Source organism: Stegostoma tigrinum, chromosome 2, assembly GCF_030684315.1.
Source record: "Stegostoma tigrinum isolate sSteTig4 chromosome 2, sSteTig4.hap1, whole genome shotgun sequence".
In the NCBI taxonomy this organism is placed as follows: domain Eukaryota; kingdom Metazoa; phylum Chordata; class Chondrichthyes; order Orectolobiformes; family Stegostomatidae; genus Stegostoma; species Stegostoma tigrinum.
In genome coordinates, this window is record NC_081355.1 from 53,547,018 (window position 1) to 53,574,648 (window position 27,631).

Genomic DNA, 27,631 nt, shown 5'->3' on the forward strand with positions numbered 1-27,631 from the left:
AATAAGTCATGAAATAATTCAGACTGTGCTCAGTTTCACTGAAAATTGATTTAAGACCATCAGCCAGGACCACATACATAAATAGTCAAGATCTTTCTAATGTAGGGAAAAGGAATTTGTATATACATTGCATCTTTTACAAAATGAAGGGTCTTGGAGATAGCCAAACTCTGCTGCTCTGCATGGCCTTGCCCTGACCGATAAGAAGCTACCTGCCTGGTCTGAGAATTAAGATGCAAATGTTCTGCTGCATTGCCATCCCAATAATGGCCCAACCAATCAGCATCCTCTTCTCACTCTGTATAATACATTGTCTCTTTCTTTTCATGTCTGTTTCTTGCATCCTTGTTTTGACAAGTGCAAGACATAAAGCTTCAACTTCTAGTCTTCATTTAACAAAGCAGAATGTGTTTTATTACCATCTCATCATCACTTTGTTAATTAAGAGAACACAAGAGACATCTTAGGAATAGAAAGCAGCATACTATAAAGACTGTAATTGATGAGCCCCAACTTGTTTTGAGGGTTTATAATTTGTACAGGAAATTGAAAGATAGCTGAAACCTCAGCGAGCCAAATATCCCACGTTTATGAGCAATTGAAAACATTCATTGGTGAAATAATGCCTAGGTAATTCAGGGCTTAGAGTTATTTCATAAATAATTAACCACCTCCACGGGGCACAATACTAACGATAGCCATTTAATTAGATATTCTGGATTGCAGCATTATAAATATAAATTTTGACTGCTTGGTTTAAGTCAATAATGTTTGTTTCCCAATTTTGCAATAAATGTGACAACAGTCAATACAGAAAATGCTGGAAACACTCAACACTACAGTATCTGTCGAGAGGGAACAGTTTTAGTTCGCTAAACTTTCATTGGAACCAAAGGTTATATTTGGTTTAACACAGATTTACAATGCATTCCTAAAATAAACAGAACTGTTGAAGGTACAGGTTTAATTAGGTTGTGTCAATTTAGTCTACTCTTTGAATGACAATTCAGATACTGTAAACTTCTGAGACTGAAAACACAGACTTCTTTCTCAGATGATTTTGATGCTTAACTAAGAATATTACCTGAGTAAATTCTATGGCCATAAACTTAAACAGCTTTTCATTTCCTTTTTCCCCAGGATATTGAAGACCATGTGGCTTTCCTAATAACTGTTCCAACAGCCTTGGCTATATTCCTCACTATTTTTATTCTGGTCTGTGTGGAGTCTGTTTTCAGAAAACTACTACGTGTGTTCTCCCTTGTTGTTTGGGCATGTCTGGTTGCAATGGGTTACCTCTTCATGTGCTTTGGCGGAATAATTTCTCCTTGGGACCAGGTAAGAATTCTACAGAGGAATAAGATGCAAATGCCAGTAAATGAACCATGCTGAGATGTAATATCCTCTAGATTTTGTTTTTGAAATACATTGTCAACTGAAGTTGCAGACTTGAAAAAGCAGTGACAGGAACAAATTGAAGTGATTGATTTATTGTATGATTGCTGTTCATTCTTGATTAAACAGGTAACAGTTCTGACAAAAAAAAATGCTGTGAAATTTGAACAGTTTTGTGAAGTTGCTGGATTTCAATTATCTTTTCTTACCAATCTTTTCATAATTAGTGGCTATTCCAATTTGAATTTTTAACCATGTCTTGGAATTCTTTAAACTGAGACAGTAACCTACACTTAATCATCTGTAAAAGCAGCTCTTAAACCTGCCCCGATAGAACAAAAATGAAATGTCTGCAATGACTTGTGGCTAAATGGGGATTTAACCTTCTGTTTCTCATCACTGCATGATACATTGGTTAGTGCTGTAGAATGCTGGATTTATTATATGAAACCTCATGCTTTATGTTCAATATAGATTAACTTCTATCTCTCCAGAAAAGAAACGTCAGTATTAATTGTAACATTAACATTGTTGTGAGAATTTTCTACTGAAAAAAAAATTGAATAGTGTTGTGACAGTCAAGAGGAAAGTTGATAGATGTGAAGCTGGAAAAGCACAACAAGTCAGACAGCATCTTTTGTGGTTGCAGGGAAAGGTATTGGGTGTGGTGGAAAAGTTGGCGGAGAATGTAGAGCTGATGAAGTTGCAGAATGAACTGACCCTGCGAGACGTGGACAGGAATGGGGAGAGAAATATCTTTTTGGTAGTGGAGTCTGATTGTTCGACAAGGTTCATTCATTCTGCAACTCCTTCATCAGCTCTACACTCCCAACCAACTTCTCCACCACATGCGGTTGCAGAGATAGGTACCGGAAGAGGGGCAACATCTGCCCTCTCACCTCCATCCAAGGACCCAGACAATCCTTCCAGATCTGGCAGAGATTCACTTGTGCTTTACCCAGCCTGATCTTTTGGAGCTGTTGCTCCCGATGTGGTCTGTTTTATATTGTGGAGACCAAACGTAGACGCGGGGACCGGTTCATGGACCATCTGCACTCTGTATGCACCATCCAACCCAATCTTCCTGTTGCCATCCATTTTAATTCCCCCTCCCACCACCCTGGCGGCATGTTCATCCTTGACCTCCTCCACTGTCAGAGTGAGGCCAAGTGTAAACTGGAGGAACAACACCTGATATTTTGCCTTGGAAGCTTACAGCCCAGTGGCCTCAATATTGACTTCACCAGCTTCAAAATCCCTTCACCTCCAGCTTTATCCCATGTTCAGCCTCCCCCTCCCCATCCTCCTCTACCTCCCTGACCTGACCCTAACCAGCCATCTTCCTACTTACCAATCCGCTCCACGTTTCCCACTGACCAATCACAAATAACCCCTTGCCTGCATCCACCTATCACCATCCCACCCACCCTTCTCCCCAACCCCTTCCCTCTGTTTACTTCTGGGCTTCTATCCCACTCCCCAGTCCTGAAACATTGATTTTCTAGCTCCTCGGATACTGTCTGACCTGTTATGCTTTTCCAGCTTCACACCTATTGACTTTGACTTACAGCAACTGAACTCCTTACTGTCTCCAAGGAAAAGATTGCATGTTAAAATAGTACATTTGAAATTCATAACCAGTCAATACTTTGAGATGGATTTATGCTACTGAAGATGGATAACCATAGTCCAGAGTTCAGTGGGGCAGGAGCAGGCTGAGACGATGGGTCGACCAGGGCAGGCAGGTTTGTGGATTTTGGGAAGGAGATAGAAACGGGCCGTGCGGGGTTGGGGAACAGTGAGGTTGGAGGCTGTGGGTGGGAAGTCCCTTCACCGACACCCTCATCCGCCTAGCTGAACTCATCCTCACCCTCGACAACTTCTCTTTCGATTCGTCCCACTTCCTACAGACTAAGGGGTTGGCCGTGGGCACCCGCATGGGCGCCAGCTATGCCTGCCTCTTTGTAGGTTACGTGGAACAGTCCCTCCTCCGCACCTACACAGGCCCAAAACCCCACCCCTTCCTCCGTTACATCGATGACTGTATCAGCGCCGCCTCTTGCTCCCCAGAGGAGCTCGAACAGTTCATCCACTTCACCAACACCTTCCACCCCAACCTTCAGTAAACCTGGGCCATCTCCAGCACATCCCTCACCTTCCTGGATCTCTCAGTCTCCATCTCAGGCAACCAGCTTGTAACTGATGTCCATTTCAAGCCCACCGACTCCCACAGCTACCTAGAATACACCTCCTCCCACCCACCCTCCTGCAAAAATTCCATCCCCTATTCCCAATTCCTCCGCCTCCGCCGCATCTGCTCCCACAATGAGGCATTCCACTCCTGCACATCCCAGATGCCCAAGTTCTTCAAGGACTGCAACTTTCCCCCCACAGTGGTCGAGAACGCCCTTGACCGCGTCTCCCACATTTCCCACAACACATCCCTCACACCCCGCCCCCGCCACAACTGCCCAAAGAGGATCCCCCTCGTTCTCACACACCACCCCACCAACCTCCGGATACAACGCATCATCCTCCGACACTTCCACCATCTACAATCCGACCCCACCACCCAAGACGTTTTTCCATCCCCACCCCTGTCTGCTTTCCAGAGAGACCATGTTCTCCGTGACTCCCTTGTTCGCTCCACACTGCCCTCCAACCCCACCACACCCGGCACCTTCCCCTGCAACCGCAGGAAATGCTACACTTGCCCCCACACCTCCTCCCTCACCCCTATTCCAGGCCCCAAGATGACTTTCCACATTAAGCAGAGGTTCACCTGCACATCTGCCAATGTGGTATACTGCATCCACTGTACCCGGTGTGGCTTCCTCTTCATTGGGGATACCAAGCGGAGGCTTGGGGACTGCTTTGCAGAACACCTCTGCTCGGTTCGCAATAATCAACTGCACCTCCCAGTCGCAAACCATTTCCACTCCCCCTCCCATTCGTTAGATGACATGTCCATCATGGGCCTCCTGCAGTGCCACAATGATGCCACCCGAAGGTTGCAGGAACAGCAACTCATATTCCGCTTGGGAACCCTGCAGACCCAATGGTATCAATGTGGACTTCACCAGCTTCAAAATCTCCCCTTCCCCCACCGCATCCCAAAACCAGCCCAGTTCCTCCCCTCCCCTGACTGCACCACACAACCAGCCCAGTTCTTCCCCTCCACCCACTGCATCCCAAAACCAGTCCAACCTGTCTCTGCCTCCCTAACCTGTTCTTCCTCTCACCCGTCCATTCCTCCCACCCCAAGCCTCACCTCCATTTCCTACCTACTAACATCATCCCACCTCCTTGACCTGTCCATCTTCCCTGGACTGACCTATCCCCTCCCTACCTCCCCACCTATACTCTCCTCTCCACCTATCTTCTTTTCTCTCCATCTTCGGTCCGCCTCCCCCTCTCTCCCTATTTATTCCAGAACCCTCACCCCATCCCCCTCTCTGATGAAGGGTCTAGGCCCAAAACGTCAGCTTTTGGGCTCCTGAGATTCTGCTGGGCCTGCTGTGTTCATCCAGCCTCACATTATCCTAAAGAAATTTGCTTCTGACAGGCATCTTTGAGTTGGGGGTAATCATTTCTGGCATCATGGCATTATTTTGAAAAGCTTGACCTGCTTGATCCTGCCATTGAAGGCCAGACCCAGTATGTGGAAAGAATATATAATTTATCCATGCAAACAAGGGGGCAGATGACAAGCAACAAGTAATTTTCATGGCAGCTTGTGGACCCGCCGCTTTTCTCAGATGTTAGGAGCCTAAACTTCCCCCGAGGCATCAGATACTAAGCACTTTCAAGAGATAATGGATTTAGTTATAAGATTATGACCCCCAAGCCCTCTCTAATTCTGAGATACTATATTAGTTTTTCTCAATTTGAGAACCTGGGAAATTCACATTGGGATTTTTGACTAGTTTAAGACAACTGGCAGAGGCATGTGACTTTTGGTTTAACCCTTAATGAGATGCCAAGAGACCACTTGGTATGTGGGATAATTGATGTAACTATGCAGAAGTGCTAACAAGTTGAAGCCTGACTGGACATCAGATAAGCACTACAACTAGCTTTATCATTGGAAAATGTGGCAGACAGAGCATATGAGTTGCAGGGTATTCGGATGGAAGTGGATACCCTCGTCAATTCCACTGAGTTTGGGGAACACCATTTGAGTGAAGGCATTTGCTTAGCCTTACTTGGGACATACGCTGAACAGAAGGACTCTAGGTCCGCACACAGCTAAACCCCAGAACAAGGCCAAGCCTCGGCCAAATGGTTAAAATTTTTTTCCAGATCTGAACCAGTAAGGCATAATAGTTGCTGCCAGTATGCAGTTTTGAGACAGCAAAAGAGGCCCACTAAACCTAAATTGAGTCAAAAAACTCATACGCTGGTATCCAGGAGACTGCACACTCTGGAAAGACCAGCTACATCTTGTTTGGAGCAGTTAAATTGGTTCTGATTTGGATGTTGCTAAGCAATCAAAATAAATGCCTGGTTAAATGGTCGCCCGCTTCTAATGAAGGTCAGTACTGGTGCCGCTGTTGGCCTGGTAGCATTATTACTGGACTGTTAACCTTGAGACCCGTAAAACTATTTGGAGACCCGGGTTCAAATCTTGCCATGGCAGATGGTGAAAGTTGAATTCAATAAAGTATCTGGAATTAAGAATCTAGCAAAGACCATGAATCCGTTGTTGATTGTTGGAAAAAACCCATCTGGGTTCACTGATGTCCTTTAGCATAGGAAACTACCATCCTTACTGGTCTTGCCTACATGTGACTCCAGGTCCACACAGTGTGGTTGACTCTGAACTGCCCTCTAGGCAACTAGGGATGGGCAATAAATGTTGCCTAGCCAGTGATGCCCTCATCCCGTAAATGAATTTAAAAAAAGACCTAGGCTGGACTGAGAATTTATTACCAGGGAACCTTTACAGCTTAAAGATATAACTTCAGTTCTGGCCTCTTATGAGAAGCAGCTGGTCCAGTTACCACTGTTTTGTAATAAAAGGCTCAGGCTAGAGGGGGTGAAATTGGTTGAGAAAGATTCATCTAGATTGGCTGAACATTTCTCATTTAGAAATTGCTGCCTGAGTGAAGTCCTAGTTAAATAACTAAGTTTTTCAGGAAAGTCCAGGGACTATCAAAGGATCCAAGGCCATGTTACATGTTGATCAGGAAGCAAATTCAAGATTATGCAAGGCCCACCCGGTGCCGTTTGCCTTAATGGGCAAAAACAGAGGTATATTGCAATTGCAGTTAGATGAGGATTACCAGAAATATGTTACAATTAATGCCCATAATGGTTTCTACCAATATATGACACTGCCATTTGGGGAATCATCAGCCTGTGCACTTTTTCAGTGGACGATGGAGAACGTTTTACAAGGCCTATTCTAGGTCACCATTTATCTGGATGATGTGCTAATAATAAGAAAGAAGGACCACTTAGAGAACTTGGAAATGGTGCTTAGATGTTTCTCCCAAGTAGGCATATGACTTAAATGGGAAAAATGTGTGCTCTGGGCATCCCAAGTGACCTACTTGGGCTGCAGAGGCGACAAGACTGAGTTATACCCATTAGAAGATGAAGTGAGAGTGACCAACAATGCCCTGATTCCCATGTCTATGCCAGAGCTTATTTGGGCCAGTCAATTATTATGGAAATTTCATGCAATACTTGGCTTCCATCCTAGCACCTTTGCATCTACTCTTAAAAAGGGCAGCTTTGGAAGTGGTTGCATAGCCAAGCCATTGCCTTCAGGAAAGTGAAGAAATAGCTATCATTCTGGCACACTATAATCCCACGCGAAATCTGGTATTGATATGTGATGCCTTCCCTCTGTAGTATAATGTTTATTTGGAATTTGTTTTATCCGAATGTAATGTCAATCCTTTAACTGTGTCTTAGTGCTGACTTATCCTTTAAACATTGTAAAGTAATGCAACTACTTTTCTTTTTATTCTTCATTTGTATCTAAGATTTCTATTAAATACTCAACCCTAATATGGCACCATAAGAGGCAACATTGTAAAACTTTTCACTGTACTCCTGTACTGGAGTACACATGATAATAAAAGATATTCCATTGTAGTATTAGCTGATAGTTGCCCAATGAAGAGGAATGTGCAATAACATATGCATCCAGGACTTGGATAAAGCAGAGCCTAACTAGGCCCAGATAGAGAAGGAAGGTTTGGTAGTCATATTTAGAGTCAGAAAGTTCTATCAATACCTTTACAGATATAAACGTGTAATAATAATGGACCACAAACCTCTGCTGGATCTACTTTAAAGAGAAGAAACAGTGCCGCTGTAGCTTCAGGCTGAATTCAGTGGTGGGCTTTAATTCAAAGTGCATATATTTGCAAGTTGGAACACCATCCAACAGGCCAAGTAGCAAATGTGGATGCATTGAACCACCTCCCATTGGCAGATATACCATCGGTGTGCTGCCACTGGAACAGCCTGTAATAGTTTTAAATTTTCTGAACACACTTCCCGTCACAGGTGACAATACCAGATTTTGGACAGAAAGATCTGGTCCTGGTACAACATCATTTTTGGATGTTGAGAGACCAGATCATAGTAGAGAACAGCATGTTATGGGGAGCAAGAGTAATTATCCCAAGCAAAGATCATTGCCCGATCATGGCTGAACTCCACCAGGGTTGTGCAGGGGTTTCCAAGATGAAGATATGTCTGGTGGCCAAGATTGGATGATGACATAGCCACATTGGTGGACCAGTGCCCAAAGTGCCAAGAAGAACATTAATTACCGCCAGCCGCTCCCCCACATTATTGGGAATGGCCAGGTAAACTCTGGACCTGGTTACACATCAGTTGTGCAGGTTCTTTCATGGTCTCCATGTTCTTAGTCATTGTGGATGCCCACACAAAAAGACTGGATGTGCATAGAGTTCATTTGTCAAACATGAGGATTACGATAAACTGCGTACATCTTTTGTATTACACAGACTTCTGGAAGTGTTGGTGGCAGATTATGAGCCATTGTTTACCAGCAGGGAATTTCAGTATTTCCTAAAGTTGAATGGTAATCAATATACAGGGATAGCTTCATACCATCCATCATCCAATAGCTTGGTAGAAAGAGCAGTCCAAACTCTGAAGCAGGCTTAAAGAAACAGCCTACAGCTTCACTAGATTCCAGACTGTCCCTGCTCCTGGTTTATTGTAGGACCACCCCCCATTCAAATACAGGGATAGCTCCAGCAGAGATGATGATGAGAAGGAGACTCCACACCAGATTAAATCTGATCTTCCCGGACCTTGGAGAGGGGAATGTGAAACAGCATCAGGAATGCCAATGCTAGACATGATTCCACGAAGCGAAAGAGACAGTTTACATCGTGGGTGCAAAATTTGGTTTTGGAACCAAGTGATGGCCCTGCATACATAAGAGGCATGGTCGATGTGAGGTCACATCCAGTGACATTTAAAGTTTGGTTACGAGGGACAATCCTAATAAGCATGTGGTCTGTATGAAAGCTGCAAACTCGCAAATGATTCTGGAGCAAAACATGTCCAGCTCCTTGACAGCCTTTCCGACTGTTCCAGAACCTGTGAGTTCTCGCTTTCCATGTGTTGAAGATACCTCAGAATTTGAGATGGATGTGGCGGACTCCTTTGCTGTCTGGAGAAGAGAATGAATTTCTTCCTAGGCACCTTGAGCACAAAAGGCAAGCAGCTGTGCGTTACATGCCTCCCATTTCAGAGACTGACTTGGTGGATCCTGACCCAGTGCTAAAATGCCCCAGGAGGAGCTACAAAAAAAACTGGCATATGTGCTCTGGATCAGAAGGGGAGGGATGTTATGATTGTAAAAATGTCAGCCAGCTGGATTTCATAGAATTTGAGTTTCCTGATTGGAGCTGTTAATATGGTCCAAGTGGGGAAACTTGGCTGACAGATAAGAGCAGGGGTGTTGGACATTCTGTTCACTCCGAGAGCTGGCTCTGAGGAAGCTGGATCAGTGTCAAGGACTTTCCGTGTGTAAATAAAGGGTGACTTGTTGACGCGATACTAGGCCCTCCGTGGAGATTTTTCAGAACATGATGTGAGATTGGCAGAAATTATAGTTTTGATGTTGAGAAAAAAGATCCAATTCTCACACCAGATTTTAGGTGGGGAGATCTGAATCCTGCTCTGAACAGTAATATGCCTATTTATTGCATAATCCCACTTTCCAAACGGAAAATAGTCAACGACAGCTCCTGACATTAATGTCAGAGTAGATACCTGGTGGATATTGCTGACCACTTGCTTCTCTGGGCCCGCCACCTTGGACAGCAGTCCCCAAAATACTCAGTTGGTAGTGAGCATCCCCACCCCTGTCCATGGACATTGGTATATGATTTGTACCAGCCTCACTGCACCTTTTGAGAGGTTTGCTGGAAAGGTTAATTTATTGGCACTTTGAGTTTGTTTTCACTGGGGAAAGAGAGTGAGAGGTGATTTGATTAAAGTGGATGAGCTGACCTTCACAAGATAGTCTTAGAAAAGCTGTTTCTTCTTCTGGATCCGTCCAGAACTAGTGGACAACTTTAAAATTAGACCCCCTTGCAGGACAGATCAGGAATTTTTTTTAAATCTGAGAGTTGTGCAACTTTGGAACTGTATGCCTCAAAAGTCAGTGGAGATGGTACAATGAATATTTTTAAGACAGTGGGGATAGATTCTTGTTTGGCGGGGGAATTGAGGATTTACAGGGGTAAATGAAACTGCGGATTTCAAAACACGAACAGATTAAGTATCAGAGACGGTAGGAACTGCCGATGCTGCAGTCTTAGATAATAAGGTGTAGAGCTGGATGAACACAGCAGGGCAGGCAGCATCAGAGGAGCAGGAAAGCTGACGTTTCTGGTCTGGACCCTTTTTCAGAAGCAGAACGGATTAAGTATGATTTTTTGTGAATGAAGTTGCAGGGTTGAGAGGCTGTATTATCTACTTATACTCCTATTTTGTCTGTTCCTGTTTTTTAATCATTCAGGGGATATGTGTATCTCTGGTGGGTCCAGCATTATAGACCATCCCTAATTTCCTAGAACAGGTGGTGTTGGGCTGTTGCCTTGAAACACTTAGGTTCTTAGGTTACATGAATATCCATAATGTTGCTTAGTGAGGGAATTGCAGGATTTTGACCCAACAACAGTGAAAGGATCAATATGGTTCCAAATGAGGATAGTGAGAGAGTCCAGAGAAGGTTTACATGGTTAATTCCAAGTATGGAGGAATATTCTTATGAGGGGCGGTCAAGTTGGTTGAGCTTGCACTCATTGGAGGTCATAAAAAGAATTAGGTGACCTTATTGAACAAACAAGATTCTAGATTTTTGCAGGGTAGGTGCAGAATGGCTGCCTCCCCTTGTGGGAGAATCTAGGACCAAAGGACTTGATCTCAGAATAAGAGGTTTTAAGATAAATGAGGAAAATTTCCAACTCTCAGGTTGTTAATCTGTGGAATTCTTTACTACAGAAGACTGGTCATTAAGTATATTCACGGCTGAGGCAGACATATTTTTAATCAGTAAGTGAAACAAGAGTTGAGGGGAAACACAGGATAATAGGGTTAAAGATTATCAGCTCAGCCATGGTCTTGTTGATTGGTAGAGCAGACTTGATAGACTGAGTGACCTGCTTATGCTCTTTATATTTTTATGACCTTAGCAGGTCCTGCAGAATTCTGCAGAGAGATACAAAGTTAATATTTCAAGTCATATATGATTAATTTGGAGCTCAAAACGCATTAGCCTCCTTCAGTTGGACTGCTCTTTCAATGTGCATTCAATACCTTGCCCTTTTATTTTGATATTTCTTAGGCATTTTCACACAATGCAATTATCTACAGATTTACACCTTTGAGTAACTGAGAAGTGTTTTAGTGTTGCTTTAACAAATTGGACTCAAATAACAATACACTCTGTTAACCCAGATGCAAACACACAAGGTGAAAAATAACAATCATGTATCTGCAGAATGATATGGAAAGGTACGAGTTGCAAACTGGTAATTCAATGAGCTAGCTAAATGCATCATTTACATTTAATTGCCAAGTTGTTCTTACTTGAAAGAAGTCCAAAAGCCTCACGATACCTGGTTGTAGTCAAACGGATTTATTTGAAATCACAAGCTTTTGGAATGCTGGTCCTTCTAAAGAAGGGTCACTGGACCTGAAATGTTGACTCTGCTTTTTCCCTGCATAAATGCTGCCAGAACTGTTGAGTTTCTCTAGTAATTTCTCCTTTTGTTTTAGATTTCCAACATCCACAGTTTTTTTTCTATTAACCACAGTTTTTATACCAAACTACTTTCAGTCTTGCTTGCTCAGATCAGTATGTATATGTACCTACATGACTTTTATAAAATAAACATAAAAATTATACTTGTGTGATTTTTTGCAATGTTTGCAACAATAGTGAGCAGGCATGAAATTGGGAAAATTAGATCATACGCCAGATCATTCACCTATTGATAGCAAAGGAAAATAATTTGTTGTAAAAATTGGTTGCAATTCTTGACGATTACGTTTTGCACTTATGCTGAACACGAGTTTCACCATTACATCTAACTAATTAAGGTCAATAGCCTGAAATTTGAGTGGGGATAAAAATGCACCACCGACTGATTATCACCTGTTTCCACCTCCTGAAAATCTATTTTACCTCCTCAATGGACTTAGTGATTTGTTTAATATTCCAATGCAAGCCTGAATAAATCTTTTACAGTTTTACAGAATTTGGATTTGGGTCAGAATCATTTATTCATTCTACAGCTCCCAGAAAAAAGTGTTGTTTTGAATGGCATCACAGAATTTTAAAAAAATATCCTGTTGTAATTAGTGCTTATGGAGCCAGAATGAAAGTAGTCTATTGAGAAAATGATTTGCTATGGAAATGTAATTAACTTGTGAATAATGTAAAGATGATTGAGGTTTTTCTGGTTGATAATTCAATTATTTAACAAAGCAATGATGTAACACTGCCCCTTCATGAGATTGGTACTGATAATGATTTGTGAAAAGACACATTAGGAACACTGTAAATCTGACGACTTGACAGCTTGTTCCACTCTTACAAAACTACATTGAACTCCCTAAGGATTTCTATTACGTCTTATTATTATAGAGTAACTCATATACCTAAAATAAAACTAATATCTTAATGCATCCTATCTCTTAGATACGTTAGTATGTTAATCTCCCTTGTACAACAGGGATTTTTAGATAATTCCTTCCGCTATGCCTATACAGTGCAACCTCTTTGTCATGAAATTCATTAAAGAGAAACTGATATGATGTTGCTTTTCAGTCTTACCCCCTTCAGTGCACCCAATACCTTTTTACTTTTATAAACAAATTTCATTCTACATTTTATTCCCTTGCATTCTGCTAACTATATAGCTATTTCCTTAACCTTTTACAAAATACTATAAGAAGGAAATGTCCTCAATACTTTGTACTTGACCTTGTATTGTTTCAGATTTCCCTTTAATGTGTTTCTCTGTCAGAGCACAGTATATGTTTCATTTGTTCTTGGGATGTGGGCATCACTGGGTAGGTCAGATTTAATGCCTGTCCCTAATTGTCCAGGGGGTAGTTGAGATCTAAACATTTGCTACAGACCTGGAGTCACACATAGACCAGACAAGGTAAAGATGGTGGATTTCCTTCCCTAAAGTGCATATTTTAACCAGGCTGGCTTTTACGACAGTCAACACTGATAACATCATCTCTGGTAGGTGATTTTTCTTTTGTATATGCCAGATTTTATTTTAAGTGAATTCAGCCCCTGCCATGGTGGAATTTGAACCTGTGTCTCCCAGAGCAGAGGTTTGGATTGTTAGGAGAGTGAGATTGCTGCTACACTGCCACCTACATTAGACATGAAATAAGAGCTAATTAGGCCATTCAATCCCTTGAGTCTGCTCTTCCATTGAATTGGATCATGTCTAATCTCCTACCTGAGTGCTACCATCGTGTACTTTGTATTACTTGATTATCCAAAAATATATTGATCTCTATCTAAAATATATTCAATAAATAAGCATCTGCATTTTCATGGAGTAAATTGTTTCAGAGATTCACAACAGTTTGAAACAATTACTTCTAATTTTCATCATTTAGGAGCAATGCTTTATTCTGAGACTGTGGGCAGAATTTTCCCCCTCTTAGTTAAAATGTTTTAGCAAGAGAAAATCATGGTGCTTGATCTACCGTAGCTCGGAACAACTTTGCTGGTGCAAACGTCTGCTCTTCATCTTGTTAATTATTCAACCATAATCTTCAGTACCCTTCTCATGGAATTGCATGGCAGAGGGGATGAAGATGAGACCTTGTGGCTTTCACACAATGACATCATACTTGAAGCCAAGCTTCACACCATTGCAGATGCTGAAAGCCAGGATCTGGCCTTCAGAGTGTGATGTTGAACTGTTGGCACAGAAAGGAACTTTAGCTACTGCGTCACAAAAGGGGACATGGAGTGGCTGCCTGTTGGAATGTGTGGAGAGCGGGGGCGTCCTTTACTTATCCAATCACCTATAGGTGGCAGCTAGTAGACCTAGGCAGCTGGACTCAGGCTTGGCTATTGATGTGTCCCAGGTGAAGCGGATAGTTGACCAATGCAGGAATATTAGCGGTTTTCATCATTTTGTGACGTTAAGTGCCACCATCTTCTCTCTGTTACCTCACAGTCACAGGACCAACACTGACTCTAACTCTGGCACCACATACACGTAGCCCCAAGGCTCATGTAAATCAAACTCTTTGTTCACTCAACAGCACTCACCCACCTCATCCTCCCAAACTACTCATCCCTCCTACCCTCTGCATTTTCTACTCAGTGACTGGGGATACTTCATTACTGTTCCTGCTTCTGGACCACTGCAAACTGCTCTTCCATCGTATTCAAAACTTTCTTTTGTCTTAGTGCAGGAAAAGTTGGCCAGTAACTGAGCTGAGAAACCCAAGACTAACAGGTGGCTTCTCACTCTATATGAGAACAAGATACTAGATTTAGCTGAAGAGCATGACTGCTTTTCAGGGTATGGGGAGATCTCAATGGCCAGTCAACCCAAAAAACCTTACTGTGCTGTGCTGCTTTCCCATTAAATCGATTGCGAGCATATTCTTGATGTACAATCTTTAATGCATAACAGATTACTAATTTCCCCTCTTGTGTAGGCACCAGCACACCTCTGCAAAGAGACAGGTGCCAGAGACCCTCAGTTTTGTTTCTACGTATGAGGAGGAACCCATTGAACCCTCAGGGATTTAGGATTAGATTCAGGAGTGCAATTTGATGAGCACAACAATGATATGTCTCTACAACGGGTCAAGAAGGTAACACCCCAGGTCTCTGGCACTCGGAAGACTGCTGGAGATCAGGCACCTGCCCAGCCACAGACAGAAGGCAAATCTATGTTTCTGGCCATTGATATCATTGAAATGCACAAACAGGCACAAGAACAGCAGGCAGGTTTATCAGAGACAGTCAGTAGCCTGGCTCGAAAGAAAGAAGAGTCCACCAGAGTCATCTAAGCTGACTTTGGTACATGTCTCTGTGGACAGGTTAGCAACTGCTATAGGGACCTGGGTCTAGCACTCTGTGTGCTAGATGTGCTTATAATGTGAGCTGCATTCTAGCCATACTTGCTCATCAACAGCAAGATGATGGGGGATGTGACCAACTCCAGGTGTCTTTTCTCTCAGGTCGGCAGGGTGGAGCGAAAAGGCACCCATGGAGCGGAGGAGCCACACAGGACCTGTCAGAAACCTATTTTCAAGAGAGTCAGAGGTGTCTGGTCCCTGCAAAGCCTGCAGAAGTTCACCGCAGCCAAATCCCTGATTAGCCCCTTGATCTGGAGATGGCAGCTCTCTTTGACTGATGTGGCCCTGCTGGGGACTGCTCTCCTTTGACTTTCACATGTGGCCATTTGCCTTTTTTAAATTTGCTCATGAGACATGGCTGTCTCTGGCTGGGTCAGCATTTATTGCTTATCCCTCACTGCCCTAAGGTGCTGAGCAGCCTTCTTGAGCTGTTGCAGTTCATCTAATGTAGGTATACCCACTAGGGAAGTAGTTCCAGGATTTTGACCCAGTGCCACTGAAGGAACTGTAATATATCTCCAAGTCAAAGTGGTGAGTGATTTAGGGGGCAACTTGCATGTTGTGGTGTTGCCATGTATCTGCTGTGCTTGTTCCAGCAGATGGAAGTGGTTGTGGTGAATTTCTGCATTGTATCTTAGATAGTACACACTCTGCTACTGAACTTTTTTAGAAGAGGGACTGAATTTTATGGATGTGATGAAAAATTAAGACTCAGACAACCTCTTCACATTTATTTTCACTTGGATGAGTGCCTGTCACAAGCTTGCTTTCTAGTTGTGAATGTTCAATTCTTTAGGCCCTGTTCTATTTTTACATACTTTTGTTTGTCCATGGGATATGGAGATTATTGGCATGATCCGAATTTATTGCCCACCCTTCATTGCCATTAAGAAGAAGGTGAACGACCTTCTTGAAAAGCTGTTTTTTATGTTGTAGAGGTGCTCCTTTGTGTTGTTATTTCGTGAGTTTTGGCATTTACAGTTAAATGTCCAGAAAAATTGTTTAGCCTCTCTCAAGTTATGGTGTTTATGTTCACAGATTTAACTGCCAGTTCCAAGCCCAGGCTGAAGTGTTGTCTAGGTCTTTCAATATATGGGGTATAGTAGATTGGTGAGGCCAGTCAAGTAGTTCTTTTCCCTTGTGTTGATGTTCTTACTACTTGCCACCTATTTGTCTAGCAGCTATGTCCTTTAGAACTTAGCTAGCTGGGACAAAAATGACGCCACTGAGGCACTCTTGGTAATGAACGCTAGAGACCCAGGGTATGTTCTGTGCGCATGATACCCCTAGTGCTCCTCTGATGTTGGGTTTAGCACAAAGGAATTCTGTACCCATTGAAGGAGGGTAGTAAATGGTAATCAACAGATCTTCATACCCTCTCTGAACTTAATGCTATGAGATTTCATCTGCTCCATCATCAATGTTGAGTCCTCCTCCATCACTTGCAACTGACTATCATTCTGTTGGCATCCCTGGTGTCTACGGTGATGGAACAATCTTTGAATTAGCTGAAAAGTGTGATTCACGCAGTATGACTATCACATTCCGTTGCTTCTGTAGATTGTGGATACTTCTCCCAGTTATGACTCGCGTCCCCAGATATTAGTGAGAAGAATTTAGCAACATTTTCTTGGCTGCTGTTGCTGTGTCATGTCCCTTGCCTTTGTTCATGGTGGGTAGAGCATGCAGATCATGCAAAAACAAAATCCTATAGTTACCAGAAAGCTGAAATGAATACAGAAGAAATTGGAAATATGCAATAGGTTAGATCATTTATGGAGGCAGACATTTCAGTTTAATGTCAATTCATTAGAATTGGGAAAGGCCATAAATGAACTGGTTTTAATCAAATAAAAAGGAAGGAGGAAGAGAATGAACAATAGGGAAGATTTTTTTGGGGTGGAATATTAAATAGCTAATAGCTGGTGGTGGTGCGAGACTAAAGGGATTGGCAATAGAACAAGAAAATGAACAAACCTTTAACCAAAGGGAGATGTAAATGACAGACTGAATGGGGTGGGGGTGAGGAACAGAGAGTGCAGAGGTTACGATCTGAAATTGTTGAATTCAATATTGAGCATTGAAGAGTGTGCGGTGCCTAATTGAAATAAGCAGTTCCAGTCCTTCAGCATTTGAGAAGCTTTGTTTGATTACGGCAAGAGGCCAAGGACAGAAAGGTCATTCAATTAATATGTTATAATTCTCCTTAATAGTTTGCCATAAGAGTGGATGTGAGAATACATCAGAATGCATTTAAGAGTCAATCACATTGAAATATTAGCAGGGATGGGGATAGTAACATTGATTTGCGATTGTAATCAGATCAGCCACAATCTTATTAAATTGAGGTGATTTAAAGGACCAAATGGCCTATTCCTGCTTCTTGTTTGCATGTATGTATTGCTATTGGTCTGGAATTACATTGATCTTGTCTTGTTTTTCCAGAATTACTGAATTCATTGAATGTAAGTTCTCTAGCTGCTATAGCAGAATTTGAACTTGTATATCTGAGCCATTAGTCCAAGCATCTCGGTTCCTAATCCTGTAACTATGTTATTCATTTGTCAGAAGTAGCCTTGTTCTGCATAATGCTATAGCCATGGATGATGTAGATAGTCCCCGTTCTTTAGGCTTCAGTAATAAGTCTTAACAGAACTGTACTCTGTTTTTGTAATTAGGCACCCAAGTCTACTTGATTAGATTAGATTCCCTACAGTGTGGAAACAGGCCCTTCGGCCCAACAAGTCCACACCGCCCCTTGAAGAATCCCACCCAGACCCATCCCCCTGTAACCCACTCACCCCTGAACACTATGCGAAATTTAGCATGGCCAGTCCACTTAGCCTGCACATCTTTGGACTGTGGGACGAAACCAGAGCACCCGGAGGAAACCCATGCAGACACAGGGAGAATGTGCAAACTCCACACAGATGGTCACCCGAGGCTGGAATTGAACCTGGGTCCCTGGTGCTGTGAGGCTGCAGTGCTAACCACTGAGCCACCGTGCCGTCCCATGGCCTTCTTTTAATAGCACTGCAACAGTCTCAGCAGTATATGGGGTAAGAGGAAGATTGGAAAAGCAACAGTCAGTAGGAATCCAGTCGTGTGTGAACAGGCTGTATTTTGTGGCCATGGAAGCGAATCCAGGATAATGTGTTCCCCCCACCCCGGTGCAAATGTCAAGAATGTAATTGAGTGGCTACCTAGCACTTTGTGGAGGGAGTGTGAACAGCCAGTAGCCATAGTCTCTTGTCTGTTGTGCCAACAACATACATTTGAAGAGAAATACATGGTCCTGCACTTAGTATTTAAGAAGCTTATGAAGAAAACTAACAAGCAGATTACTGTCACTATTATGCACTAGTAACTTAGGTAAATGAATGGATGAAGGCACAGGTTGTATTGGCAGTTAAATTTACCAATGACATAAAATAAGTAGGAGATCATGTTGTGAAGAAGGCATTTTGGCTTGCCTTTATTGATCAGTGCATTGAATTTAGGAGTTGGAGGTCATGATGCAGGGTTCCACCCCTTTTAGAATACTGCACACATTTCCCTCTCCTTGCTATGGGAACGATGTTGTGAAACTTGAAAGACTCCAGAAAAGATCTACCTCCTTCCAAAAATCCACAAACAGGACTGTCTGGCAGACTCATTGTTTTAGCCTGTTCTTGCCCCACAGAACTCATCCCTTCTTACCTTGACTCAGCTTTCTGTCCCTGGACCAATTCTTGCCCAAATACATCCATGATTCCTCTGATGCTTTACACTGGCTGCAAAACTTCCAATTTATCAGTTCCAGCCATCTCTTCTTTACCATGGACATGCAATCCCTTTAGTGCTCTCCACTTCTTCCTGAAGCAAAGACCTGAACCATCCCCACCCACCACCAGCCTCCTGTGCTTGGTTGAGTTTGTCCTCAGTCTCAACAACTTCTTTTTTAACTTCTCTCATGTTCTTCATGTCAGAGGGGTTGCCATAGGTACTTGCCCAGGCCCCAATTACGCCTGTCTCCTCTTGGGGTCCATGGAACATTCCTTGTTCCAGACCTATTCTGGCCCCCACCACAACTCCTTCTCTGATATAGATGATATCATTGGTGCTGCTTCCCTCTCTCGTCTGGAATTGGGAAGGTTCATCAATTTCACTTCCAATTTCTGCCCTGCCCTCACTTTCACCTGGTCTATCTCTGACTCCTCCCTTCTCTTCCTCAACATCTCTGTTTCCATTTCTGGGGATAGACTGGCCACTAATATCCCCTACAAACCCACTGACTCCCACAGCTACCTGGAGTATACATCCTCACACCCTGCTTCCTGTAAAGATTCCATCCCATTCTCTCAGTTCCTCCGTCTCCGACGTCTATGTTCAGATGAGGTCCACTTCGACAAGGGAGCCTTTGAAATGTTCACTTTCTTCCTCAACCAAGATTTCCCAGCACCGTTGTTGATAGAGCCCTCAATTGTGTCTGACCCATCTGCTGCGCGTGTGCCCTCACCCTGTCCCTGTCCTAGACCCTTGCCCTACACACATCAGGCCTTGTTATCACATTGCCTGCCATTACATGCTACCTGTTGTTAGTCACAAAACATCCCCATTACAACTATTCAACCACCTAGCCAGATCGTTATCAATTCCTTTGTCTATCCAAATGCTGTTCTTTCTCTTCGGGCCCAGCCCTTTTGTTTACTGTCCACCCTGTTCCCCTCCCTATTTTCTGCATAAAAGCTGACATTTTCCCAACTACTGTTAGTTCTGAGGAAGGGTCAACAGATCCGAAACATTAATTGTGACTTTTCTTCATGGATGCTGCCAGACCTGCTGAGCTTTTCCAGCAATTGATTTTGTTCAGAAAGATTTACAAGGGTGCTGCCAGGGTTGGAGAGTTGGAGCTACAGGGAGAGGCTAAACATGCTGTGGCTATTTTCCCTGCAGTGTTGGAAGGCTGAGGAGCGAACTTAAAGGTTTTTAAAATCATGAGCGGCAAGGATAAGGTGAATAGCCAAGATCTTTTTCCCACATTAAGTGAATCCAAAAGTGGAGGGCATAGGTTTAATGTGAGAAGGGAAGTGTTTAGAAGGGATCAAAAAGACAACATTTTCATGCAGAGGGTGGTACGTATATAGAATGAGCTTCCAGACAGGCTGGTGAAGACTGGTGCAATTATAACATTTAAAAGGCATATGGATTGGTACATGAATAGGTAGGGTTTAGAAGGATGCGGAGTAAATGCAGGCAAATGGGGCTAGATTAATTTAGGGTATCTGATCGGCGTGTATGAGTTGGACCAAAGGATTTGTTTCCGTGCTGTACATCTCTGCAGCGCTATGATTCTATAAGTAAGTAGGTAAAGATCGGATACGTAGAATATAATGTTGGAAAATATAAAGTTGTCCATTTTGCAAGAAGAATAAAAAAGAAGTTAATTGCCTAGGTGATGAGATCCCAGAGCTCTGAGATGCAGAGTGATCTGAGTGCCCTAGTGCATGAATACCAAGAAGTTAGTATATAGATACAGTAAATAATTAAGAAAGCCAATAGAATGTTAGTGTTCATTGTAAAGGGAAATGAATACAAAAGTATTATGCATCAGTCGTATAGAGCATTAGTGAGATGACATCTGACCACAGGGCCAGATCAATCTGAAACCTTGAAGCTTATCTGTGGTGGGCAGGATCTTCACATTGTTCCTCTGCATTTTAGTATTCAGCTCATTCAAGTGGTAAAAAATGTCTGCAAGATATGACTTTTGGGGATCTCTCATACTTTGCAGTTTTGCACACCACCTGTGCTGCCACATCTATCTATCCCAATTCACATAAGATCATAAGAACTAAGAACCAGAGTCGGTCATTTGGCCCCTCAGGCCTGCTCCACCTTTTAATAGAATGGTGGCTGATCTGACACTCCTCACATCCACTTTCCTGCACTTTTCCCAACACTCTTGATTCCCCTACTGCTCAAGAATCTGCCTGCCTCAGTCTTAAGAATACGTTAGAATTCCAAAGACTCTCAACACTCTGAGAAAAAATTTTCTTCATCTCAATCTTAAATTGGCACCACTTTATTCTGAGATTATGCCCTCTGGCCCCAGACTCTCACATGGACAAAAACATTTTCTCAGCATGTACCCTGTCATGTCCCTTAAGAAACCTATACATTTCAGTGAGATTATCTCACATTCTTCGTAACTCCAGTCAGTGGAATGTTTAGCCTTTGCTATTTGACAATCCCAAGAATCAATCTCGTGAACCATCTATGAACTGCCTCCAATGCAATGATAAAACAAAAAAAAATGAAGAACTGTGGATGCTAGAAAGCAGAAACAAAGACAGAACTGAAGAAGTTTCAGGACCCAAAAAGTTAACTCTGCTTTCTCTCCGTTGATGTACCACACCTGCTGAGTTTTTCCAGCACTACCTGCTTTTTTCTGAAAGAAATGATATCTTTAAATAAGGGTATCCAAGTATTCACAATACTCAATATAAGGTATAGACTGCAGGGACTAAGTGAATCTCTAGAAGAATGTAAAGGCAGTTGGGGTATACTTAAGAGGGAAATCAGAAGGGCAAAAAGGGGACATGAGATAGCTTTGCCAAATAGGGTTAAGGAGGATCCAAAGGGATTCTACAAATACATTAAGGACAAAAGAGTAATTAGGGAGACAACAGAGCCCATTAAAATCAGCAAGACTGCCTCTGTGTGGAACCACATGAGATGGGGAGATACTAAATGAGTGTTTACTGTAGAGTACGATGTAGAATGTGGGGAAATAAATAGCAACATCTTGAAAATGTCCATATTGCAGAGGAGATGGTGCTGAAGTCTTAAATAAATAAAGCTTAATCTGTAATGTATTTGTAGAATCACTTTGGATTATCCTTAACTCTTTTACCAAACCTATTTCATGTTCCCACTTGGCCCTTGTGATTTCCCTCTTAAGTATCTTTACATTATTCTGGAGATTCACTCAATCCCCGAGACCTGATTAGGTGTAGCCTAGAACACTGGGAAAGTAGAGAAGTAATTCCAGAATAGTTTGCTGAGGTATTTGTATCATTGGTAGCCATAGGTGAGGTGCCAGAAAACTGGAGGTTGACTAATGTGGTGCCACTGTTTAAGAAAGGTGGTAAGGAAAAGCCAGGGAACTGTGCACTGGTGAGCCTAACATTAGTGGTGGACAAATTGTTGGAGCAAATCCTGAGTCGCAGGATTTACATATATTTGGAAAGGCAGGGGCTGATTAGGGATTGTCAACATGGTTTTGTGCATGGGAAATCATGTCTCACTACCCTAATTGAGGTTGAATGAGTAACAGAGGATTGATGAGGGCAAAGTGGCGGATGTGATCTATTTGGGATTCTCTGTGGCATTTGATAAGGTTCCTCCATGGTATACTGGTTACCAAGGTTAGATAAATTGGAATACAGAGAAAACTAGCCATTAGGATACGGAACTGGCTCGGAGGTAGGAAACAGAGGGTGGTGGTGGAGAATTGCTTTTTAGACTGGAAGCCTCTAACCAGCGATGTGCCAAAAGGATCAGTGCTGGGTCCATTGCTTTTCGTCATTTATGTAAATGATTTGGATGTGAACATAGGAGGTATCATTTGTAAGTTTGCAGATGACACAAACATTGGAGGTGTGGTGGACAGCGAAGAAAATTACCTCAGAGCATAACGGGATTTTGATCAGATGGGCCAAGGAGTGGCAGATGGTGCTTGATTTAATTAAATATGAGATGCTGAATTTTGGAAAGGCAAATCAGGGCAGGACTTCTACATTTAATGGTAAGGCCCTGGGGAGATTTGCTGAACAAAGAGACCTTGTAGTGCAGAGATGATGGGAACTGCAGATGCTGGAGAATCCAAGAAAACAAAGTGTGAAGCTGGATGAACACAGCAGGCCAAGCAGCATCTTAGGAGCACAAAAGCTGACATTTCAGGCCTAGACCCTTCCTCAGAGAGGGTCTCTGATGAAGGGTCTAGGCCTGAAACATCAGCTTTTGTGCTCCTAAGATGCTGCTTGGCCTGCTGTGTTCATCCAGCTTCACACTTTGTTATTGTGACCTTGTAGTGCAGGTTCTTTGTTCCTTGAAAGTAGAGTCACAGGTAGACAGGATAGTGAAAAAGGCATTTGGTTTGCTTGTCTTTATTGATCAGTGCATTGAATATAGAAGTTACAAGTCATGTTGCAGCTGTACTGGACATTGGTTAGGCCACTTTTGGAAAATTGATTGCACTTCTAGGCTCCCTGCTATAGGCAGGATGTTGTGAAACTTGATCAGTTTCAGAAAAGATTTACATGGAAGTTGCTAGGGTTGGAGGGTTTGAGATTTCGGGAGAAGTCAAATAGGCTGGAGCTATTTTCTTTGGAGGATTGGAGGCTGAGGTGTGACCTTAGAAGTTTATAAAATCATGAGGGGCATGAATAGTGTGAATAGCCAAGGTCTTTTCCCCAAGGTGGGGAAGTCCAAAACTAGAAGGCACAGTTTTAAGGCGAGAGGGGAAAGATTTAAAAGGAACCTATGGGACAAATTGTTCAGACAGAGGGTGATGCGTGTATGGAATGAGCTGCCAGAGGTGGTGGAGATTGATACAATTACAACATTTAAAAGGCACGTGGATGGTTTTATGAATAGAAAGGGTTTAGAGGGATATAGGCTAAATGCTGATAAATGGGACTAGATTAATTTAAGGTATCTGGTCAGCATGGACGAGTCGGACTGAAGTTCTGTTTCTGTGCTGTACAGTGCTATGACTCTTTGTTTTCGTCAGCAGCTCCTGCAGTTTCAGTAAGACTTCCCTATTTTTCTACTAAACATTTATTTGATTCATGTATTTGTTACTGATTGATTAAAACAAAATAATATTAAGCTATGGTTTTGTATGTTTGAGAGTGAAGAAAAATATTCACCACTGCTGGAGGTACAAGAAAAGAATAAAGAGCAACACCACCTGTCCCTTTACATCAAATTTCAATATATGTTAAATTCACAATTTTAGCATTCTGTTTACAAAACACTCCCATTACAAAAACAAGAACTGTCCTCTGTTTGGTAGCCTTTAGAAGGAAACCTTTAAAATGTGAAATTGTAAAGCTTGTGGTCAATCCAGTGAAAGGCTTGTGCTTTCAAGATTTGTTTTCAGTGACAATTTTACTGCTTTTATGGTCATTTCCAATTTTATGGAAGTAATTTTAAATTGGAATTTACTTACTTTGATCTCAGCTTATTTACTGTCAATTCTTCATGGTAATACAGGGCCAATTTATTCAATGTTAGCATGGATCTCTGAGGAAGCACAGAAACAACCACGCCAATGATAGCAGCACCTGACACCAACAGTAGCAAGAACACTAATGGCACCATTAACACCTGCCTGCTCTGCAGCCACATGACACTTTGCAGGACATGACAGATTGACAAAGAGCTCCAGCTCAAGAGAAATGATACTCCCAAAACAGAGATTGTAGACAGAAATAGAGTTTCCTCAACAGAACGGAGAACTAGGCTCCATGAAACTGATGTTCTTATAGTAAACTCATCACTTACATCTGCAGTCTCCGAAGATCTTACAAGAGGGCCAGTTGCTAGTGTCCATCACTACTGGTTTGAACTTAATTTCCTCCAGGTTATTCCAGGAATATGCCGGTGTCATTTCTAAATTCTTTCAATAGGCTGCTCACTAGTAACTTCTAGATCACTGAAGCTTTGTTTTCTAAGACAGACCCTTAATATCTATGTTACCACAGATGAGCCTCATCAAACACTGAGGTCTGTCATCTTTGGTGCAGTGATTAGATTCCTATAGATTCAGCAAGACTGCAAATCTCTGGCAATCAAGACATCCTCAGGTTAGCTTAGGAGTGCCCATCAGTTTCAAAAAATTCCACTCCCTTAATGTTAGATCATGTGTGACCATTAGAAGGCTATCATGTATGTCTGCACATGATAACCTGAGAACTACCACAATAGTTTCATTTTGTCCCAGTCACATTTCCCAGTTTTTCAATCCTTCACAAAGCTTCAGTAGCTGGATTCTTGGAGGCAAGAGCTACCCACTGAAGATATGGCTGATAAATTGTTTAAATAACCTGACAAGTGAACCGGAGGAGAGCTGTACAAAAGGAGCCACATCATCGTTTCTGCGATAATAAGCAAGCATCTTTCCGATTCCGACACGCACTCTGTTGCCTGCACATTTGATTATTCATGAAAACGGCGACTCTTTATATGGAAGAGGTCATCAATGCAAATGCCTAAGGCATTATTTTAGAAATTGAATTCTCATTGTTATCTCTAAAGGCAAAGCTGACTGTGGAAATCGGCTGACAGAAGCGCACAGATTTCCCATTGAAGCTCCACAGTTCTGTTTTCATGGATGACCCTGATGCTTAGCTTCCAGTTAAACAAAATTTGGAATGTGCTGCACCTTTCATTAACATAGCACTGCTGTTCTTGTCTTGAAACCTGCTCTGCTCACACATGAAGGACATTTCGGTGTTTATCTGTACTGCCTATATTTACTGAACTATATTTAGTTCATGGTGACATCAATTCAACAAAACAGTGGCAATTAAGCACCCAGAGAAGATACGATATCTAATGCTGTCATCAGGTATTTGGGTAGCCCCCATCTCTCCATTGCCACCAGCCATTGTGCTCCAACCTGTCAGATTTCAAGGTATCCTGCTCTACTGCAGTCAGGATGACTGTGGGTGGAAGTCCAACTCCAGTTCTCTGTTTCCTGCAGTTGTGTGCTTTCTTCTGCAAAGAGAAAAATCAAAGAATTTTGAGTCTGAGCAATAGAGTTTATGTTGAAGTTGGAATGAAAAAGCTTTCTTCAGAGGTAGCTGAGCAATGGATATAAGCTGGCAATAAGGTCAGGATGATTTGAAGTTACAGTTCAGTTAGGAATTTGAGCCGCCTTGGAGAGAGGGGATTGTGGAGAACTACGAGGTTAGTTGCTGAGTGGAGCACTGTATAGGAGAATGTTCAAGAAGTACAAAGTACCTAGATACAAAATGTTAGTTAGAGAACTCCAGAAGTAAAGAAATAAGTTAAAAACTGCAGCACTACAGCCTTCTTAGCATAAATGCAAGGAAATAAAGTTAAAATGTTAAACATTACAGTTCTTTTTTGAGCCATGAGCCTGCAGATGCTGCAAGCTGATATTCCCTAAGAGGGTTCATTCTCCCCTGTGCTGGACATGCCTGGTTTTACCTACTCTGGGCTAAGACCCACCTGGGCACACCAGGTTTCACTACCACTCAAAAGGCTCCAGCCTGACTGCTGCATCGCCACTGCCACTGACAGCTGCTGCCATCGTCTGGACTCACACTGGGCCCCAAGCAGTGCCATGCTCCATGGCTTCAGTTTGACTAAGGCTTGAAGTCCATGCTGGGCCTACTGCCATCTGAGCTGGGCTCACTCCAGCGGCACAAGGTCTGCCACCAATTCCATTCAAGCTGACAAGGTAAATAGGGAAAATTGAAGACAGGAAAAAAATGAGAAAAGAAGAAAACAAAGAAAAGCAGTGGGACCAGATGAGCTCTGGCTCATGTGTCCTACTCTGCTGCCATCTTGGGACCTGTGCAACCAGAAGGGTAACCCTTTTGTGGTTACCAGAGTTCTGGTGATACCATGTTACTATCCCTGCTGCCTTGTCAGGAGGTCCGGCTTCAAGTCTCGCTTGCCACTGTTGGTGTAACATAAATCTGAAAAGGATAAATGATTAAGTGCCATTTAAGGCTGCCTAATTAGTTTCTTTCATTTGACAATGTCCCTCATAGTAAGCTGGTCCCGAAGATTAAGTTGCATGGGATCCATGGTGATTTGATAAGTTGGATACAGAATTGGCTTGGGGTGTTTTACTGACTGGAGGCTTGTGACCAGTGATGTTCTGCAAGTATTTTGCTGGGACCTGTGTTGTTTGTAATAAACATAAATGGTTTGGATGAAAATGTAGGTGGTGTGGTGACTGAGTTTGTAGATGATATGAAAATTAGTGGAGTTGTGGTTATTGAGGAGGAATTGAGCAGGATATAGATCAATTGGAAAATTTGGCGGGGAAATGGCAGTTTGGGTTTAATCTGGACCAGTGTCAGGTTTTGAGAGGTCAAATGCAATAAATGGCAGGACCTTGAGGAACATTGATATCCAAAGGGATCTTGGGGTGTAAATCCATAGCTTCCTAAAAGTGGCGACAGAAGTGAATAAGGTGGTTAAAGATAGTGAATAGCATACTTGCCATCATCATTCAAATTATTGAGTATAAAAGTTGGAAGGCCATATTGCAGATGTCACATTTGATGTATTGTGTATAGTTCTGGTCCCCACACTGTTGGAAGGTTGTGAAGGTGTTATAGAGGGTGCAGAAGAGGCTTTCCAGGAAAATGCCGGGATTGAAGTGTATTAGTTATGGAGAGAGGGTGGAAAAACTTGGATTGTTTTTGCTAAATTGTTGGAAGCTGAGGGGCAACCTGATAGAAGTATTTAAAACTTGTGAGGCATGGACAGGGTGGATACACACTATTTTTCCCAGAGTAGAAATGTAAACCACCAAGGGACATTGGTTTTAGGGTTACAGGGGGAGAAT

The 27,631-nt window shown here is 42.5% G+C and overlaps 1 protein-coding gene across 3 annotated transcripts in view; it reads left to right on the forward strand.

Annotated features, from left to right (window-relative positions):
• LOC125448020 (adenylate cyclase type 2-like) overlaps positions 1-27,631 on the forward strand; it is a 591,455-nt gene that overhangs the window by 188,122 nt on the left and 375,702 nt on the right. For all 3 annotated transcript variants that reach the window (XM_059653944.1, XM_059653945.1, XM_059653950.1), the window contains one exon: positions 1,141-1,338. In XM_059653944.1, the coding sequence (XP_059509927.1) occupies positions 1,141-1,338 (198 nt within the window). The remainder of the gene's footprint in view (positions 1-1,140; positions 1,339-27,631) is intronic.